Source organism: Equus caballus, chromosome 2 (genome assembly GCF_041296265.1).
Source record: "Equus caballus isolate H_3958 breed thoroughbred chromosome 2, TB-T2T, whole genome shotgun sequence".
NCBI classification, from domain to species: Eukaryota; Metazoa; Chordata; class Mammalia; order Perissodactyla; family Equidae; genus Equus; species Equus caballus.
The window spans coordinates 6913938-6933719 of NC_091685.1; the positions used below are offsets into that span (position 1 = coordinate 6913938).

General features: G+C 42.2%; 1 protein-coding gene across 1 annotated transcript in view; it reads left to right on the plus strand.

Annotated features, from left to right (window-relative positions):
* The window catches only part of ORC1 (origin recognition complex subunit 1), a 35834-nt gene that overhangs the window by 512 nt on the left and 15540 nt on the right, over positions 1-19782 (plus strand). Inside the window, exons 2-9 of the mRNA XM_023636823.2 lie at positions 3130-3202; positions 4990-5089; positions 5736-5863; positions 7779-7957; positions 9384-9702; positions 13411-13783; positions 14954-15058; positions 15867-16059. Of these exons, the coding sequence (XP_023492591.2) occupies positions 5016-5089; positions 5736-5863; positions 7779-7957; positions 9384-9702; positions 13411-13783; positions 14954-15058; positions 15867-16059 (1371 nt within the window). The 5' untranslated portion in view covers positions 3130-3202; positions 4990-5015. The remainder of the gene's footprint in view (positions 1-3129; positions 3203-4989; positions 5090-5735; positions 5864-7778; positions 7958-9383; positions 9703-13410; positions 13784-14953; positions 15059-15866; positions 16060-19782) is intronic.

A 19782-nucleotide genomic window follows, 5' to 3' on the forward strand; every position in this document is an offset into this window, starting at 1 on the left:
CACTCCGTCATGGATTCAATCAGCAGGTATTTACTAAGCGGCTGTTAAATGCCAGACACTGTTCTAAGCCCGTTAGGAGCATTACTCTTTTCCACATCCCGATTTCTCAAAGGCTTCCCGCTCCGCCAGGGACTGTGAGTTTGCAGTGGGGAAGCCGGAAGCCAACAGCAGAAAAGCGTGAACATTCCTGCTCTCGGCGCCCGGAGACCCTCGGTAACGAGCTTAACCATCTCTTCTGGCTGCACGCAGCTGTGAAGCATTTGCATCTTGTGCTCCTTTGAGCCGTAGTGTAGCAAGCACTACAGGGAAGCCGGAGCAGCAGAAGTTATTAGCCCATTTTACGGATGTAGCAAGTGCGCACAGAGAGAGATTTGTCGAGGTCGCTTTTTCTAACTATGCGGCCTGGGCTCCTTTTTCCAGATGAGCTGCTCTTTGCTGCTGGGCTCTCATTCATCCACCTTTCTAGGATAGAAGTCAAATGGCATCTCTTCTGTCTCCTCTGGTCTAACCCTAGAATGGAAGGGCTTTCTGTTTTGATGGTTGGAAAAAGCCGTGGATTTAAAGGCAGGAGATGCGAGATTCTTGTCCTGAGCTACTATCTGTGAAACTGCAATCATTAGATATGCCAGTTTTCTGTAATTTTAGTTGTCTGTAAAAATGGTACCCTCTTCTCTGCCGTATTGGGTGCTTGTGAATGCCAATGGGGGTTCTGATGTGAGAGCATGGTTTTACTGAGTTCCTCTGCAACAGTTTTTAACTGTAACAGGGCAATATGGACTTTAGAAAGTTGAAGAATCTCCTGAAATTGAAGGCAAAAATGTTGTATGTGAGTTTCATAACATTCACCAAATTCGTAAAAAAATAAAACCACTATCCCTTCAAATAAATGCAAGGGATTAAGGGAGTAGGGAAGTGAATTTACCATTTTGCATTTCCTCACTTAATCCTTAGTAATCCGAGAATAGTGCCTGGAGCACAATGGATGATCAATAAATATTGGTTGAATAAAAGAAAGATTAATTATTATCCCCATTTTATGGGTAAGGAAATTGAGGCCCATTTGACCTCTCAGTCACTGGGAACCCTGAGTTATTGAATAAGCACACCAAAAGCAAGCTCTCTCGGGCATCTGTTAACATCCACTTTCTCACAAGGTGCTGTAAGGTGAAGTGGTTACAAGCACAGCCATTGGAATCTGGCTGCTCAGGGTTCGAATTCAGGCTGTGCCGTTCTGTGTAACACTGGGACAAGCTACCATTTTGAAGTGGTAACAGCATCCACCTTTCATTCGGCAAATATTTATTGTTGAGCACCTACTATGCACTTAGTGTGTTAGTGCTGTTCTAGGATTATTGTGAGGATTAAATGAGATAACTATGTCAAGGATTTTGGCTCCAGCTTGTGTCATATTGGCTCAATAAATATCTGCTATCCTTATTTTTACTGGGACTCCCTTATCTGTTTTCCTTGGATGTGGCCCCTGGACTGGATGGTGTGTATGATCCAGATTCCTGGTATCTGCAGCACTGAGAGCCTGTAGTGGGTATCTCCTGGAAGCCGAAGCTAGGCCAGGTCAGGTCTGCCTTTCTACCCGATTCGTCACCCTTCTTGGGGATTCTCTGTGCTGGTGGTAGATCGAGGATAAGAAAGGAGGGTAACGGTCCAAAGAGGCCTGACATCTGCTATGACTTCCTCATGCTGCCTCTTCAGAAGGACTCCTGATTAATTTTTTGAACTTTTTATTGAAAGATAACATACACAAAGAAAAGTGCACAAATCACAAATGTACAGCTCAATGAGTTTTCTTAAAGAGAACATACCCATGTAACCAGCATCCAGAGCAAGTGACCAGCATCCCGGAAGCACCCATCTTCCCCACCATGCTCCCTTTCAGTCACCTTGGTTACCTTCTATTCTGACTTCTAACACCATAGGTTACTTTTACCTGGTTTTAAACTTTATAGAAATAGAATCAATACAGTATATGTTCTTTTGGTGTCTGATTTCTTTAGCTCATTGTTATTTTGTGCGATTTTTTCCCCATGTTGTGTGTAGTTGTACTTGGTTTTGTTTCATTGCTGCATAGTGCTGCTGTGATTATTCGGGTTCATGCCTTTGATGATATGTGTGTTTTTCTGTAGGCTATGTTCTGTTGGAATTGCTAGGTCATAGGATATGTGTACATTCAGTTTTAGTAGATACTGCCCATTTTCCGAAGTAATTTTACCAATTTACTTGCCCTTCAGCAGTGTATGAGAATTCTGCCTGCGCTACATCCTTACCGCACTTGGTTATTGGCCTAATGTTTTTAAAACCTATTCATTCATTCATTTACCTATTATGTGTCAAATTCTAACCTAGGCCCTGGAGATGCAGTGATGAACAAGATAGACAAGGTCTCAAGATCCCTGCTCTTTTGGAAGTTAATATTCTAATGTGGGAAGCATAATAAATAAGAAAGTAATATAATGGTTATTGCTCTCATAATAGGGTGGTGTAATGGAACATGACCCTGAGGGGCAGTATAAGGAGAGAGGGGGTAACTTGCCATTGGGTATCAGTGAAGGCCTCTCTGAGGAAGTTTCACTGGAGCTGAGACCCGAGCCCTCCTGGCAGAGATATGCAGGAAGAGACGACAGCAACTGCCTAAGTCTGAGGGCACAAACAACCGCCGTCTGTTTGAGGTTTGGAAAAGCAGGCCTGAAACAGAGTGATAGACTGAGAGGCGAGGCAGGTTATGCGGTCCAGGCCCAGATGGCCTTCCTCCCAATACCCCTGCCTCCTGGGCCTAGGGTGCATCACCCACCCTTGCACACATCTAAGCGTGTACTGGTATCATTGAACACAGCTCGTAATCTCCTGGAAAAGAGACATTTGATTTTATCTGGGCTTGGTTTTTGAAGGAGGACGCTGGCTTTAGTAAGCTAAAACATGGTCTGGATTTAAAAGAGTCGAGAGCATGGGTTTTGATGCCTTAGGTATACATGTGTGAAAGTTTGCTGGAGATACCAATTTGCTGTAATGCACTCTCAGTCCAATTTTTTTAGTGATAGAGCTTAGTGAATATTGCAATTTACTTGCATCTTTTGTGTGTATCTCAGTAGCCTAATTTGCCTGATTTCATTGTAGAAAGGTGAAAAGTTCAAGTTTGCTTCTGACGGTTCTGTGTTACATCATCCATTAAAAGGCACATATATTGAAGGTAAGTTAATGTTATGTATTTCTTTGAAAATTTATTGAGATGCAAAACTTTCACTAATTTTTACCAAAAGATTATTAGATATTATAAATCCAAATTAATTTTAGATTGATTTTAATAGTACTATGTTGTGAATTCTACTCTTAATATTCTTTTTTTTTTTTAAAGATTGGCACCTGGGCTAACAACTGTTGCCAATCTTCCTTTTTTTTGTTTTTTCAAAGATTGGAACGTGAGCTAACAACTGTTGCCAATCTTTTTTTTTTTTTTCCTGCTTTATCTCCCCCAACCCCCTCTGTACACAGTTGTATGTCTTAGTTGCACGTCCTTCTAGTTGTGGGATGTGGGATGCCGCCTCAACGTGGCCTGACGAGCGGTGCCATGTCGGCGCCCAGGATCCGAACCCTGGGCCGCTGCAGCGGAGCGCGTGAACTTAACCACTCGGCCACGGAGCCGGCCCCCTCTACTCTTAATATTCTTAATAGCAGTCATTCAGGCATCATTTGTAAGCTGTGTATTTACTCATGGCTTAATATCTTCTCTTCTTTCTGCTAATTAGTTTCCACAAAGTATACTAAAAAATACCTTTTTTAAAAGCAGAAAGTCTTATAGGTCAAAATGTCCCCAAGTAGAATGTAGGACATAATGCCACTGAACTTTAGGAAACCAGCTTGTTTAATCAGGTTTTTAATATGCTATTCTAATTCTGTTCTCTTCAACATAGACAAATTATTGGTCCTCTATCAGTAATTTGGAGTAATTCTGTCAGACTGGATTTTAAAAAAAATTTGTACCCCAATTTTGTCAAATTTTAGCTCCATAAGAAGAGCACTGAATTTAGAGGAAAGATTTATTTTCTTAATTACTTAAACCTAAGATAATAGATTGTTAGGACTAGTTGATTGCAGTTTCCAAATTATAAACAGGATTGTCAGAAGTGTTTGGATTTTTCATTCACATTTCTGTTTTTGTCAGTAAAAATATCTTTTTTTCCCATATGCTTTAATACAAGCATTTCTTTTCAGCTGTTCACAATACTTATATTTCGGACCTGTCAGCTTCAAAGAAAAACACCGTTTCCCACTGCCAGAGCAGTACAGATTAGTGACACTGGTTTTTTTGTTTAATGTAAGCAAAATGATATGATACACTTAATAAAACCCATTGCTATTCCTCTAAATGCTTCTTGCGTGTTTTGCCTCCATCCCTTGGAATCACTCATTTCATTTCATCTTATCAATAGCTGCTCATTATTCCCTACTCAGTTCAGGAAACCCCTGTAGGAAGCCCTTCCCCCCGAACAGCCGCAAGACCAGTCCTCTAACTTGCAGTAGTCTCTCTGGCTCTTTCTCTTGGTTCTTCACGCTATTAGTTGTCTTTAGTGCATTAATATTTATCCCTATCTAGATTTTAAGTGTTATGAACCGCTGTATCGCCACTGTGTCTTTTACTTTCAGGTTGTTAGATGTTTCATACCTGTCATTGTGCCCTGTGCCTGATAGGTCCTTCTAAAGTACTTCTGACATTTATAGTTTCTTTTCTTATGTTTTGACCGTCTTGTTTACCTGGATAGGAAAAGATAAGGCATAGTACACAGACAATACTAAATTGCCTATGTTTGATCTTCATAGAGCTTGACATTTTCCTCCAAGAAAATATTTTCTAACTTTAAAATGTGTGGGAGTGTAGCAGGGGCAGAAAAGAAGGCTGAACTCATTGAAGTCAGGGACTGTGTCCTAGAATCCATCAGAATGTTGTCCTAAGTCAGAATTAGTGACTTTTGCACACAGGAGCCCTGGCGTACTACTCTACAAGGATGAAGAGCAGACAGACTTATTCGTGGGTTGGCAGGCCGTTGCTGGATCCAAAACTACACCACCAAACCTACAGGTGCGTGATGGGGTCCTTTGGTTGTCCTAGAAAAGTGGCTTCTCCGAGATAAACTGTTAATAACTTGTATCCAGCCTGTTCTAGTTACTGCAGATTCAGGATTGAGGGACAGTGAATAGGAATTGATTGTAAGGAGAGGTTTTGTTTGATATAAGAAAGCAATAGCGTAAATACAGCAGTTAGTGATAGAGGAAGAAGTTATTTGAGGTTACTGAAATTTATTATGTATGATAATGCCATATCTATTTGAGGTGCGTTCTTTGTGGTTCTGCATGGTGACAGGGTAGGGTTACATGTTCTTTTTATGTCCTTCCCAGCCCTAGAGACCTCTGAACAATTTGAAACTGTTATCCAGCAGCTTTCATGCCTCGGGAAAGCCTGTGTTGTTCTTTGTCAGTAACTGAGAGAAGTTAGGATTCATATTAAGGCCTCTGGATTAATCACTCATGCTAAAACAATTCATTCAACCCATTTCATGTACTCTTGCATATAACTGGGTGAACTGGTTTCCCAGTAGAATTGGTCAGCAGATGGAAACTATTTAGGGGATTTTCCAGTTGGAGAGTACTTTCCTCCGCGCCCAGAGTGTTTATAGAGCTTGGTCCCTCCAGGTGATTTCCTAACCCCTTTCTCTGTTACTTCCCAGAGAAATGAGTGTGAAGGTAGAAGGTTGCTCGACTGAGCTTCACATCCACGTTGGACAGTTCGTGCTGGTTGAAGGGAATGATGATGAAAATCCATATGTTGCTAAATTGGTTGAATTGTTTGAAGATGGTGAGTTTGGGGCTGGAATGGGAACCATTTCTTGTCATGAATGCTTGTGAGGTGCTAGGTGGTGGGGAAGAGAGGCAGTTGCTGATCCTTCTATTCATAGCAGCGTATAGGGTGTGAACCCTGGATTCTGAGGTGGGGTGACTTAAGTGCTTGCTGTACCCTCTTCCATCTAGATAACTTTACTCACAAGAGCGGTATTGGGTAAAAATGGCATAGAGGGGCTCAAGAATTTAGCTTTTCTGTTATTTTTAGGGGTGGGTAAGAATAACCATCAAGGCAGGATTTTTGGAGTGGAGAGAAAGGATGAAACCGCGAAGAAGGGGGAAGAAAAAAATAGGTGATCTGCACTCTAATAGAGACATGTCTTTTAATTTTGATGTGAGGAAATGAGTAATGAATTTTGCAAATGCAGCTTCTTACTGAGGGCGGAGGTAAGTTGGATTGGGAAGGTGTGTCAGTTGATGTTCAGTCAAGAAAGCAAAAACACTTTAGTGTTTTACCCAGAGGGACTTGTGTGTAAGTGTTGAAAAGGCTGGAGCAACAAAGGTGGTGTTTCTCGGAGCTCAGTAGGCGCAAAGCCACTACTGGCCCTGAGGCTGGAGGAGCAAAGGGAAGGCAGTGTTGACCAGAGCTTGCAAGCCCACACTCACAGCCTCACTGATTTTTCTGAGCTTTTAACCCTCTGCAAGGCAGGGAAGAGTACAGAAAGGTGGGAATGGGGCAGAGCTCCAAAAGGAGGGTTAAGGGGAAAGATAGCATTTTGAAACAATGCAAAACTGTCTCTTCCAAGAGCTGGAAGCAGAATGACGTGGCAGTTAGTCATGTGGCAGTTTATCTGCCTAAAAGAAGGAACTGATAGAGCAAGTGGATAACGATGTTTTACATTACAAAGATAGGAAGGCTGTTTGACAGGTGTAGGGGAAAACCTCATCAAACCAACATTCACCAGGGGGAGCACGTCAGCACTATGGGCTTTTGTTTTAGAAACTTGGGGCCTTTGTGTATAGAGTTTAGAATCTTTGTGTAGTGCTCTACTGGGTGGCTTCAGTTTTTCTCTGAAGAGAGCTAATGAAGAGAGATGCGATGATGATGATGATGGCGCTACTAAGTGTATGTCCCTTCACTTGGAGCTAATGCTGGTATTATAATGACAAAGCTAAAGAGTGCAAGCACACATTTGCCAGAAGTCATCTCAGTCACTGATGCTTGATTTTTTTTTTTTTTTTGTGAGGAAGATAGGCCCTGAGCTAACATCCATTGCCTATCTTCCTCTTTTTGCTTGAGGAAGATTGTTGCTGAGCTAACATCTGTGCCAGCCCTCCTCTATTTTATGTGGGATGCCGCCACAGCATGGCTTGATGAGTGGGGCTTGGTCTGCACCCAGGATCCAAACCTGTGAACTGCAGGCCACTGAAGTGGAGCCTGCGAACATAACTGCTATGCCACTGGGCCGACCCCATGATGCTGATTCTGGCTGGGGTTTTTGTTTTGCTGCTGTTTGAAGGCTTCTTTATAATCACTGTTTTGCAAGTTTTGTTCTGTGCCTGTGATTAGAATTGCTGCTCTTTTGTAGAATTGTAGAATTTAGAGCTGCTTTTTGTAGTTTCTTTGATGACTGATAGCACCTTTAGGAAGTGGAGCAAAGTGAAAAGAACATGGGTGCTGGGTAGAGTCAGATCATTGCTGGTTCGTCCTGTGACCTTTGACAAATTACTTAAGGTCCCTATAACTTGATTTCTTCACCTGTAAAAGGGAGATAGCCATAGTACCCACCTTGTGGGGTTATTGTGAGGATTAAAGATAATATGTTAACCAAGTATTATCAAGTGCTTAACACGGTGTCTAGCACATCAGAAGTGCTTAATAAAATGTTCGCGAATTTTCTTAACCTTCCCTTTTCCACTATCCCTCCTAGGTTCTGAGCCTCGTTCCAGGAAGCGTGCTCGAGTACAGTGGTTTATCCGATTCTGTGAAGTCCCTGTCTGTAAACAGCATCTGCTGGGCCGGAAGCCTGCTGCCCAGGAGATATTCTGGTATGATTACCCTGCTTGTGACAGCAACATTAATGCCGAAACCATCATTGGCCCTGTGCAGGTAGGTGATGCTGTGATCCTCAGTTCTATCTTGAAGCTTATTTCTGGCTGCCTCCTAAACTGTATGACCTCAGAGATATTACCGGCTCTAATTTACCCCACAGAAATGAATTTTTTCATTTGTCATCTTCTCTGCTTGCCAATTTCATCTCAACAAATTTTTTTTTTGGAGGAAGATTAGCCATGAGCTAACTGCTGCCACTCCTCCTCTTTTTGCTGAGGAAGACTGGCCCTGAGCTAACATCCATGCCCATCTTCCTCCATTTTTATGTGGGATGCCTACCACAACATGGCTTTGCCAAGCGGTGCCATGTCCACACCCAGGATCCAAACCGGCAAACCCCAGTCCGCCGAGAAGCGGAACGTGCGCACTTAACTGCTGTGCCACCGGGCTGGCCCCTCAACAAATATTTATTGAGAGCACTTACCATGTGTGAAGAGCCTCCTGAAGGAAGTGACATTCAGGTTGTGACCTGAGGGATGAGCAGGAATTAGCAAACGTATCTCAGTGGGAAATTATATTTAGCTCTGATTATGGCAGGCATAAAGCGTCGTGAGGCTGAATAGGCTTGCTTAAATGAGGACTTCAGCTTGTGGAAAGAGTGTGAGTTGGTACCGGCAAATTTGTGTTATGGGATTTTATGATAAGTCAGTTTCCTATGAGTTATGGATGAATTGAGACACTGGTTTGGAGACTAAGATATGAGTTATTTCTCAAGCTACTTCAGACTCCCCAAAATGGGATTAGACATGATGTGAAGTGTGGTCACGTGGTGACTGGCGTAATGGCAGTGCAGAGAGACTTGGGTCTCTCATCAGATTTCTCCAATCCGTGGGCCCAGCATAACACACACCACAAAGTAATTTATCTCTGAGTTAAATGAGTGAAGGAGTGAAAGGCAGATGTAGAAGTTGAAGCAGGAAGAGGGGTAGGTTCGGATAGGCAGAGACGGATGAGGGTGTTTAGGTAGGAGCACAGTGGTAGGAACGAGCAGGACTGTGACGAGCAACCTCGACTAGTGATGGAAAGTCGTTTCGAAGAGTATGGAGCACTCGGGAGGTAAAGTGGGGCCAGATTTTAGAAGGCGTTGAAAATCAGTTCGAGTAATCTGATTTTACTATAGTGGAGAGCCATTATAGACTGCTGAGGAGGGGGGCATGCTTAGAGAAGTTTCTGTGGGGAAATTTGGCGTGGGTGGATAGAATGGCCTGGAAAAGAAAGCAAGGTGGGGTATGGATACCAGTGAGGACGAGTCTGGAAATATGCTATGACGTATTTCCAGATATGTCTGTGCCTCTTTAGTTGGAAAAGTGACGTTCCAGGTAAGGATGCAGATGTAAATGCTTTTAATTGTGGCTCCCGTGGAGCATTCTTTGACTCTTTTGTCTCCATTTCCTCCTATTCATCTATACTTCCTATTATTCAGGTAGTAGCTTTAGCCCCAGATGAAGTGATACCTACGGATCTGAAAAATGAGAAGACGCTCTTTGTGAAACTATCTTGGAATGAGAAGAAGTTCAGCCCACTATCCCCAGAACTATTTGCACAATTGGAAAAGCTACAAGAAGGCAGCCCTAGATGCCAGAAGTCCGTGGAAGCCAAGACTAAGAACATAGAAAGCCCTTCTTGCACCACAGCAGAGCGTGCGGTCAAAAGGGTTGAATCGAGGCACTCCAGCTCCAAATCTCGCCCAGCTCCTACCCATCCTGTCACCCCCAGGGCGAGGAAGAGGTTGGAGCTCAGCAGTAAGTGTGGAATGGGTCATGGTGGGCAACACTAAGGCTAAAGGAATAGGATATTATGAGATATGCATTCATGTACAGTGTTGAGGTATATAGAACATAAAATTTACCATTTTAATCATTTTTAAGTGTACAATTTAGTGGCATTAATTTAGTCACATTATCATACAACCATCACCATCATTTTCCAACCATTAAATAATAACTCCCCAATCTCCCCTCCCCCATCCTCTTGCAACCACTATTCTACTTTCTGTCTTTGAATTTGACTGCTCTAGGTACCGCATATAAGCGGAATCATACAGTGTTTATCTTATCTGACTAGTTTATTTAAGTTAGCATAATGTCCTCAAGGTTCATCCATGTGTATTATGTGTCAAAATTTTCTTTCTTTTTATGGCTGAATAATAGTCCATTGTATGTATATACCACATTTTGTTTATCCATTCATCTGTGAATGGACACTTGGGTTGCTTCCACCTTTTGACTATTATGACTAATGCTGCTAGGAATATGGGTGTACAGATATCTGCTCAAGTCTCTGCTTTCATTTTGGGTATACACCCAGAAGTGAGATCGTTGGATCGTATGATGATTCCTTTTGTGTGTGTGTGTGTGAGGAAGATTGGCCCTGAGCTAACATCTGTTGCCAATCTTCCTCCTGTTGCTTGAGGAAGATTGTTGCTAACATCTGTTCCAGTCTTCCTCTATTTTGTATGTGGGATGCCACCACAGCATGGCTTGATGAGCGGTGTGTAGGTCTGCGCCCAGGATACAAACCTGTGAACCCCAGGCTGCCAAAGCAGAGTGCGTGAACTTAACTGCTATGTCAACCAGGCCGGCTTCAGTAATTCCATTTTTAATTTTTTGAGGAACCACCATACTCTTTTCCATAGCAGCTGTACCATTTTATGTTCCCACCAACAGTGTACAAGGGTTCTGATTTCTCGACATCCTCACCAACAATTGTTATTTTCTGATTTGGATTGTAGCCATCCTAATGAGTGTGAGAGGGTAGGTCATTGTTGCGTTTCCCTAAGGATTAGTGATGCTGAGCCTTGTAATCAGCTATTTCTTTAAGAGCTCTGCTACTAAGGGGACATTGCTTTTAGATCCCTAGTGGAAGAGCTAGGAAATAGTATTTTAAACTCTTGAATTCATACTGATTCTTCTAATCTATACCTCAGGGTTCCTCCCCTCCTTCCCATCTTCCATAACTGTATCTCCCTTCTCCAGGAAGAAGAACCCTGGTTCCCACGAGCAATCCTGATGCACAAAAATAGCTTCACAATTGCTCTCCCAATACTGCTACTAGCAGTGAACTTAGCAGTAAAGTTCCACATTTATTTGCAGATCTTTATGCCTTTAGAATATATTCTACTAATAAAGTTCCTTTGATTAAATTTTTTCTTCTGATGGTTATATTATTGGTGATATACAGTTAGGTTCTTTTATTTCTGTTTAATTTTAAGGCTTTTCCCATCTTTGATTTAATTTTTCAGACATGTGAAACATTAACATTGTTAAAGAGTCAAAACTATTTAACAAGTGTACTCAGAGAGGCACCATGCTTTCTTTACCCTAGCACCCTGTTTCTACCACATCTTTGGTAGATAATCAATTTTATTAGTTTCTGGTTTACTTTTCCTGTGTTTTCTTTTTGCAAAGATCAACAGATGTATGTAAGTGCACACACTCAGGTATATATACACAAACATGCATATTACTTTATTTCCCATTCTTCCTTACCCAGTAGGGTAGCATCCTGGGTATGTTCTTTTCCATCTTACTTTTTTCACTTATAATGTATTTGAAAGCCACTCCATGGTTGTTCTGAGAGCTCATCCTCATCCTGTTATGTGTCATTAGTCTTTTTCTTTTTTTTTTTGAGGAAGATTAGCACTGAGCTAACATCTGCTGCCAATCCTCCTCTTTTTGCTGAGGAAGACTGGCCCTGAGCTAATATCCGTGCCCATCTTCCTCTACTCTTTATGTGGGATGCCTACCACAGCATGGCTTGCCAAGCGATGCCATGTCCACACCTGGGATCCGGTGAACCCCAGGCTGCTGAAGCGGAACATGCGAACTTAACCGCTGTGCCACCAGGCTGGCACCATGTCATTAGTCCTTTTGAATTTTTGTGTATGTGCCATGTACGTTGGGTGTAAGTTATTTGTATTCTTGATGGCTCCTTAGTACAATGTGTATTTAGGAGCTGAATACAGATATATAAGACATTTGGGAAATGCAGAAAGATTACTAAAGAAGTAATTTGTAATATTACCATTTAGAAATAATTGCAATTTTTGTGTGTGTGTGTGACGAGGGTTGGCCCTGAGCTAATATCTGTTGCCAATCTTCTCTTTTTGGCTTGAGGAAGATTGTCGCTGAGCTAACCTCTGTGCCAACCTTCCTCTTTTTTTTATATGGGATGCCACCAGAGCACGGCTTGACAAGCAGTGCTAGGTCCGTGCCCAGGATCCAAAACTGAACCCTGGGCTGCCGAAGTGAAATGGGTGTGCTTAATCACTAGAGCACTGGGCTGGCCCCAATTGCAGTATTTTTTGACTGTTGATTTTGCAGGACCTTGAAAGTTAGGGTAAGAAATTTAGGCTTGACATAGTTACATAATTAGAGGAGGGAGGATATAATGAAAATATTTTGGGTGAATTGTTTTTGACAGAAAGATGGGACTATGAGCTATGAGGGAGAGCAGGACATTGGGGCATTTTATGTTAATCTAGCCGTGAGTTGCCCTCATATTTACCACACAGGTGTGGATGGTCTTCTAGCCTTATCTGCAGCTCTTCCCCACATGCCATGCACTGTGACTAGAGTGAACTCCTCTGTGCCCGGTGCTTTCCTGCGTCATTCCTTAGCTCACATTCATCTCATTGATTTTCCTCAATATCCCCATCCTTCCCCTTTCAACTCTGTTGAAACGTTGCCTTTCTTTCAAGGTCTTTCTCAGAAGCCATAGTTACAAGCACTTAGATACCTTGGGATAATTATTTTCCTTCATATTGTAAGCGTTCACGTGTATCATGTCCCCTTTTAGACCAGATGTCTCGTGTATGGGGACCAGGATGGAGTCTCGTTCAGCTTTTGTTTCCTCCTGGCACGTGGCGCATATCTTGCCATTTTAACAGCTCAGTTGATATCTGAATGAATGGCTGGGGTTCTTGGTGCCTTTGGTCGTGGCGAGAGAGGAGCAAATCCAGACGTGGTTCTGTGTATTCACAGCACCCAGGTGACTGCCCCCAGCAATCCATCTTCTCTCCATTGGTGGATATAATGTGGGTTGAGAAAAATCCAGGCCTTGGTGTTACTCAGCAGAGCCACTGGTATACACTTTTTCAAATGCTATTGAATGGGGGCTGAGGGTGTGCAGTATCACCCCTGGTTGAGAACCACTGTTCTGGTAGATTACTTCAGGGAAGTCTAACTGATGAACAGTTATCCACAAGAGCTGACCTAACAGTTCACTTATGGTTCTAATGAGGAAAATCAGCCATGGAATTTAGGAGAGAGACTAAAAATAATAAGAGCTACCTGGCCTGAGGAAAGAAAGCATGGAATAATTCAAAATGTGGATAACTCATGTCTTTGTATAACTTCAGTGAATGAATTTATTTATAAAGAGATGGGAGATGTGTGTAGTGCAAGTTATAAAATTCACACATTGTCTATGGTGATTTCTCTTGGGCTTAGGTTCCCCCAGGACACCTAACACCAGGATTTCCCGGCAGACTTCATGGGCCTCGCCGGATTCTCCCAGAAGAACTAAACGGAAAGCGGCCCTCTCTGAAATCACCTCACCTTCTAAGAGGTCTCAGCCTGATGGACTTCAGACCCCGTCTCCAGCTCGGAAAGCCCCCGAGAAAACTGGGGAGATTCAACGACGCTCTTGTGCCAAAGATGACAAGAAAGTTTCAGCTGAACGTCATATGACCCTGAGACCCCGAGTCCCAGCCTTGAAAACCACGGTGCTTAGTGAGGAAAGAAGACTTACCCCCACCAGAGGGGGACGGAGATCCTCCATGGTGCCTTCTGTGATTCTGATACCAGAAAACATCAGAAAGAGGTGACCGGGGACATTACCCTGCCCCCCGCAGAGCAGATTGAGATCCTCCACGTGATGTGAAGTGTGTGGGCCACAGTTGGTAAAGTTAGAGCAGTGGGTCACGAATCTGTGTCGCAGAACCACTGGGGAGCTTTTCCAAAATACAGATTTCTGACATGCTTCTGGATGTAGTGACTCAATCGCAGTGTCAGGCCTAGGAATCTGCATTTTTGAAATGCTCTCTGGATGGTTCTGATATACCCAGTGGTTCGTTGGGGGTCACTGCTCCAGAAAATAGTTTCCCAAGGCTGAATTGTTCTACAGTCCTGGATTTCGTTACTTGCTGTGGATCTTTGCCACATTTTAACAGTCAGTTTCTTAGTTTTTTGTTTTCTTTCTTTTTTTTTTTTTTTTAAGATTTTATTTTTCCTTTTTCTCCCAAAGCCCCCTGGTACACAGTTGTGTATTTTTAGTTGTGGCTCCTTCTAGTTGTGGCATGTGGGACGCTGCCTCAGCATGGCTTGATGAACAGTGCCATGTCCACCACCAGGATTCAAACCAGCAAAACCCTGGGCCGCCGAAAGGGAGCATGCGAACTTAACCACTCGGCCATGGGGCTGGCCCCTTTTGTTTTCTTTTTTAAGTGGAAGCCATTTTCAGATATATACATATACAAGAAGATAATGCATTTAGAACAAACTTTGCAGTTTGACACTAGGTAATGTTTGCCAATAAGGAACTGCACAAATAAGGTGCTAAGCCAGAAATTACACATTTCAGTGTTTCCTGTTTGGAAACTCCAGCTCCTGGCCCATAATAGGTTTGCTTGATAAATACTTTGTATTGAATATATAGCTGCATTTCTGCTAATGTTGAGCCTGGGTGGGCAGTAAATTCGTAGATGGATCAGAAACCGAAAAGGACGAGAAACTCTGCCTGGGATTAGTATATTCTAGTCTCTAGTTGGGGAGGTGGTGAGACTGATTTAAATTATAAGCTTTAGGCAAACTTTGATTTCTGAGTTTGAGTCAAACTTCAATGATCACCTTTTTAGCAAAATGTGACTAGCTCCTTCCAAAGTAGCTGTGAGAGGAATAGGAGCCAGTCAGGCCGCCTGACTATCTTCTAGTGCCTGCTGCTGGTCGCTAGTGCCCAGACTGCTGCCTATAACCTTTCTGTGATATCTTGCAGGGAGGCTGAAGAACCAGAAGCTCAGGATGAAGCTGTCTCTAGTCGCCATCATACCAGCAGAAAGAGTTCCCTCTTGACTTTAAATCAGATTAAGCAGCAGCTTCGGTAAGACTGCTTGTTAGCAGACACAAAAGCATTTATCACTGCCGTCTATGATACCCATACTCTAATTTCTCCCTCTCTCTTTTTTTTTGGTGAGGAAGATTGGCCCTGAGCTAACATCTGTTGCTGATCTTTTTGCTTGAGGAAGATTGTTGCTGAGCTAACATCTGTGCCAATCTTCCTCTATTTTTTTTGTGTGTGCGATGCTGCCACACCATGGTTTGATGAGTGGCATGTAGGTCCATGCCTGGGATCTGAACCTGCAAACCTCAGGTTGCCAAAGTGGAGTGTGCAAACCTAACCACTACACCACCAGGCTAGCCCCAACGATAATCCAATTTCTTAAAGCCTCTTAATTTCTTGTCTATTATTTGCTCATCCACTGAATTCCACCTTTTACCTAGTATTCTGTAATTTATGTTACTTTAACATAAATGTCGTAGTTTGAAAGGGGCGAGAAATAGGCCCTGGGCTTAGTGGCTCCCATAAGCATCACAGCCAGCAGGAATGTTAGTAGGGTGCCTAAGAGCATGAACTTTGATTCTGATAGACTTGGAATTGAACCTCAACTTTGTCATTTACTATCTGTGTAACCTTGGGAAGGTTACTTAACCTTTCTAAGCCTCAGTTTCCTCATCTGTAAAATGGGAATAATAATAGACAAGTCACAAAGTTGTTGAGGGGTTTAATGAGATAACATAAATGAAGCCCTTAGCAGAGCATCTCAGTAACAAGGGCCCAAGGAGGTGGGCGCATCCTATGTTGCTTGGTCGCAGGAAAGACTCTGCAGTATGTCTAATCCACCATTCAGGTTTTTAGGTAAGAGTGAAAGTGACTCAGAAGATGAAGAGTTTCTGCCAGCAGCAGAGATTCCAGACTCCAGCAGTGAAGAGGAAGAAGATTCCACGTCACCGCTTCCAAGGACACCCAGTGGTGCGTCCAGGAACCTCCGCTCTTCCACAAAGCTGTCCTTACAGACCCCCTCCAAGACACCAAAGAAAACTGTAAGTTTCTTTTAGGCTTAGTGTCTTATTTTAAAAATTGTGATGGCCCTTAATTAAAATTTATAATTTTAATTTTAAAATTGTGATTGCTGAGGTCACACTATGAGTAACAACTGGATTCTGAGCACAGCTCTATCATGTTCAAATCTATTCCACTTGGAATATTCATGGAGGAAAGGATCCAGGTGAACTGTAGGACTGGAAATGAATCCAGTAGACAGTCTTTTTTGAGGCTTAAGATTTTTTTTAGATATCAGACCAAATGGCCGAGAGCTGAGCCTCCTGAGGGAAGGACAAGAACTGACTCCTCATCTGTGCATTTCCCACGACAGCTAGCAGAGTGCTGTGTGCATAATCAGTGCTCGGTGGGTACTGAGTCCAGGGCCCCCAGCCACGTTGGTGGTGGTGTTGTGCCACTTGATACACCTGAGAGACAGGGAGCACCACTAGAGATTGGTAGTGAACTGTGTAATGGTGAGAGGGAAGGGATAAATGGGCATCTCTTGTCTCCTGCAGAATTTTAGCAGGATGCTGAAAGCTTCTAAGAAAAGAGGGTCTTTCCATGTTCAGATGTGTTTGGGAAGTGTTTGGATTAAACGAAGTTAAACTCGTTTCATTATCACATGGCTTCTCAAGGACATTAATTTATTGTTATTGTGACCTTCCAAGAGAACATTAGTGCATGAGTCTTTGACCAGGAAACTTTTTCATGGAGCATCTTGTTCTTTGGAACACAGTTTGGAAATGCCTAATTAGGAGACTTTATCTAAAGCTGATCTCCATTTTTCCATATCAAGAAAAACGTGATTGGGCTTGAGTTGAAGTCAACAAAAGACCCATAGGGAAGGAAATCCAATAGGTTACATTTGGATAGAGGCAGTCATGCCTGGAGTGTCTTATTATACAAATAGCTCACCAGTGTTCTGGTTTGATTACATCTCCTGGGTCCCACCCAGAAGAAGACATATAGGGTGTTGGGGTTCTTTAGCATAATAAAAAAGAGCAAAAGTCCACCAAGTTTTTTGATACCTTCTCAGCAAGGTTTTGTTCTTCCTTTCCTGTTTTCTCCAAAGTTAATAGATGTAAAACCTCTAAGCAGACCAGGTCTGAGTGCTTTCTGTCTGAGGAAGAGGTGGCAAGATTACCACTCTACAGCTGGAAGTGGAGGGTGGGTGGGTGAAATGCCCCCACAGAAGGGAGTGCTTTGTGGAAACACCTTGAAGATGGGGTATCAGGCCTGCGCTAGTGAGATAGTAACAAGGGAAAAGAGAATAGGGCTGTTAGCCTAGGCTGAGGAGTGACCCTGGGTTTTGGTGTGGGAAAATCTGTTGAGGTTTTTCCAAGTATAGTCATGTGTCGCTTGATGAAGGGGCTATATTCTGAGAAATGCCTTCTTAGGTGATTTTGTTACTGCCTACAAACATAGGTTCTTTACCTGCCACACAAGAGGGGCCAGATAAAACCTGGAATGCCAGGCTTATGGCAAGGAAAGGGTTTTTATTTCAGGTGATATCAGCCAGGAAACAAGAGTGAGCCCTCAAATTTATCTCGTTTTATCTCATCTACTCAAAAGAGGGTAGGTGAGGGGTTTTAAAGGTTTGTGAGGAATGTGGCTGCTTGTGGAGAGGTTGGGGGAGTGGTGGTCTTGCTGGTCAGACCTTTCCCGCCAGCCTGCGTTTGGCCTTGGGAGGCTGCTTACATGGAGGAGGAGGAGATGATATAGAATCCAGGTGGCTGTCCTTGGTTGTGTCTGTCTCCATGGCAGATGGTGGATTCTGGAGCCAGGGAGTAAGCAGAGAAAGAGTGCTTTGGTTTTAACCCCACATATGCTGGGTTTAATTTAGGGGAACTGATATCAGGGCCGGCATCAATTCCCCCCTCTTTTATGTTCATTTCTCAATCTTGAGGGATTTGGGGTGATGACCTATCTAGCTACTTCCTCCTGAATTGGGGCATAGGTTGTTTCATCTCATTGAACCAGTCTTTTAATAAGGCAGTGATGCAGGTGGGCTCCCAAAGTTGGGCCTGTACACGTAAGTAAGTAACCAGGTAGTTAATAAGAAGCATTTCTAGAGAAACAAAAAGAAAAGACAATGTTAATGGTTGGAGCAAATTATGAACCAGTTTCTGAGCCCAGGGGACAGCCAATCGAGATTCCTAGAAGTCAGGGTCAAAGCATCTTTTGCAGTTTGAATTGTCTCTGATGGTGTCATCAGGTACTCAGTTACCAATTTTGAGTGGCTTACACAGCAGCAGACATGAATCTCTCTTAAGTTTATATCAAGTTGTCCAGCTGCAGTTTGTAAGGCTTCAGGAAAAAGGGCAGATTTAGTTTTTAATGATTTCAAGTGAAAATTATGGAAAAAACGGAAAACATTAGTTTGGAGATTTGTTATTTCAGATATTTAAGGAGACTAGAAGAATTCAGGATCTAGTTCATTTACAGATATAAAACAAAAACCTCAAAGACAATTGACAGAACCAAAATCCAATATTTATAAATATGCATTATAGTTTTTACTGAAGCATAATTTTTCTCTCTAAAATCACCCTCATTTTTACCAAAGCTAGACAAATTTAAGACCCACTGGTTTACAAAATAAGTCTAGTTTTAATAAACTTGGCCCAATTATTTACATACGTACAGCAAGAATAGCAACTGATCATGTAGGCTCTTTTAAATCTGCTTTGCTTTTCCTTTTATAAGGAATATCAGATTGAACTTTAAGGGCCTCTCAAGACCAGGAAAGCCAGACCAAGAACTTGTCATCAGATTTTGCCTACAGTACCTACAGATTTGGGTGAATTCCTCTCTTTGCAAGATCCCCCAAATATCCTGGGGTTCTTTGCACCTGCCAGAGGGAGTGACATTCTTTACTCAACCATACCCGGTTACTGGGAACCATAATCAAGGTACCAGGCCAATATTTCCAAGTGGCTCTATTCCAGAAAGTCAACCTTTGTTCCTCAAAAGCTGTCTGGTCATATCTGAGGCTGTATTTTTTTTTTCAAATATTACATGCCAGTCAAAGCCTTGGTATTATAAGCAGTGTTTCCAGTTGTGTCCTGTTATAAGAACGGATTCTTATTGAACTTATGCAAACAACTATATAGCCATGAAAATAAGAATACTTATTCATCAGGAATTTTTAAATTCTGGAGAGATCAGATAGGGAGAAAAAGATAAATGTCTTAATTTTGTTTACAAATGTATAATTTTATTAAATTGTTATAAGTCCTAGCATAAGAGAAAAGAGGAAAAGATTTCCTTAAACCTGACAAAAGAAAATATAAAACATTAAGAAATCAGCAATATTTTAAGCAAAAAGCCATAAAAATTATAATCATCCCTATCAGTTTATTCATTCCTATGTAATTGGTTCTTGATCTTAATCTTCTGTCAGCGGTTTTATGACGTCATCAGTTTTTCTGTTAGAGTTCTGCAATTTCTTACCCAGTGTAGTTTTATGATCTGAAAGTTTATCAGAAACCTGTACTTTAGAGTAAGCACCAAAGTCCTTTCCATGAATTTCTCTGAAGATGAAACATATTTGCAAAGATATCAGAGTAAAACAACTGTCTGTAAATAATAAAGTATTTTAAAATGGCAATTAGCAAAGACTTAACCATTCTTGTGACATATAATACCTTGAGATAATAACCAGAATTGTCGCTGACAATCAGAACAGATCAGAATTTTAGTAATGGTATACAATTTTTAAA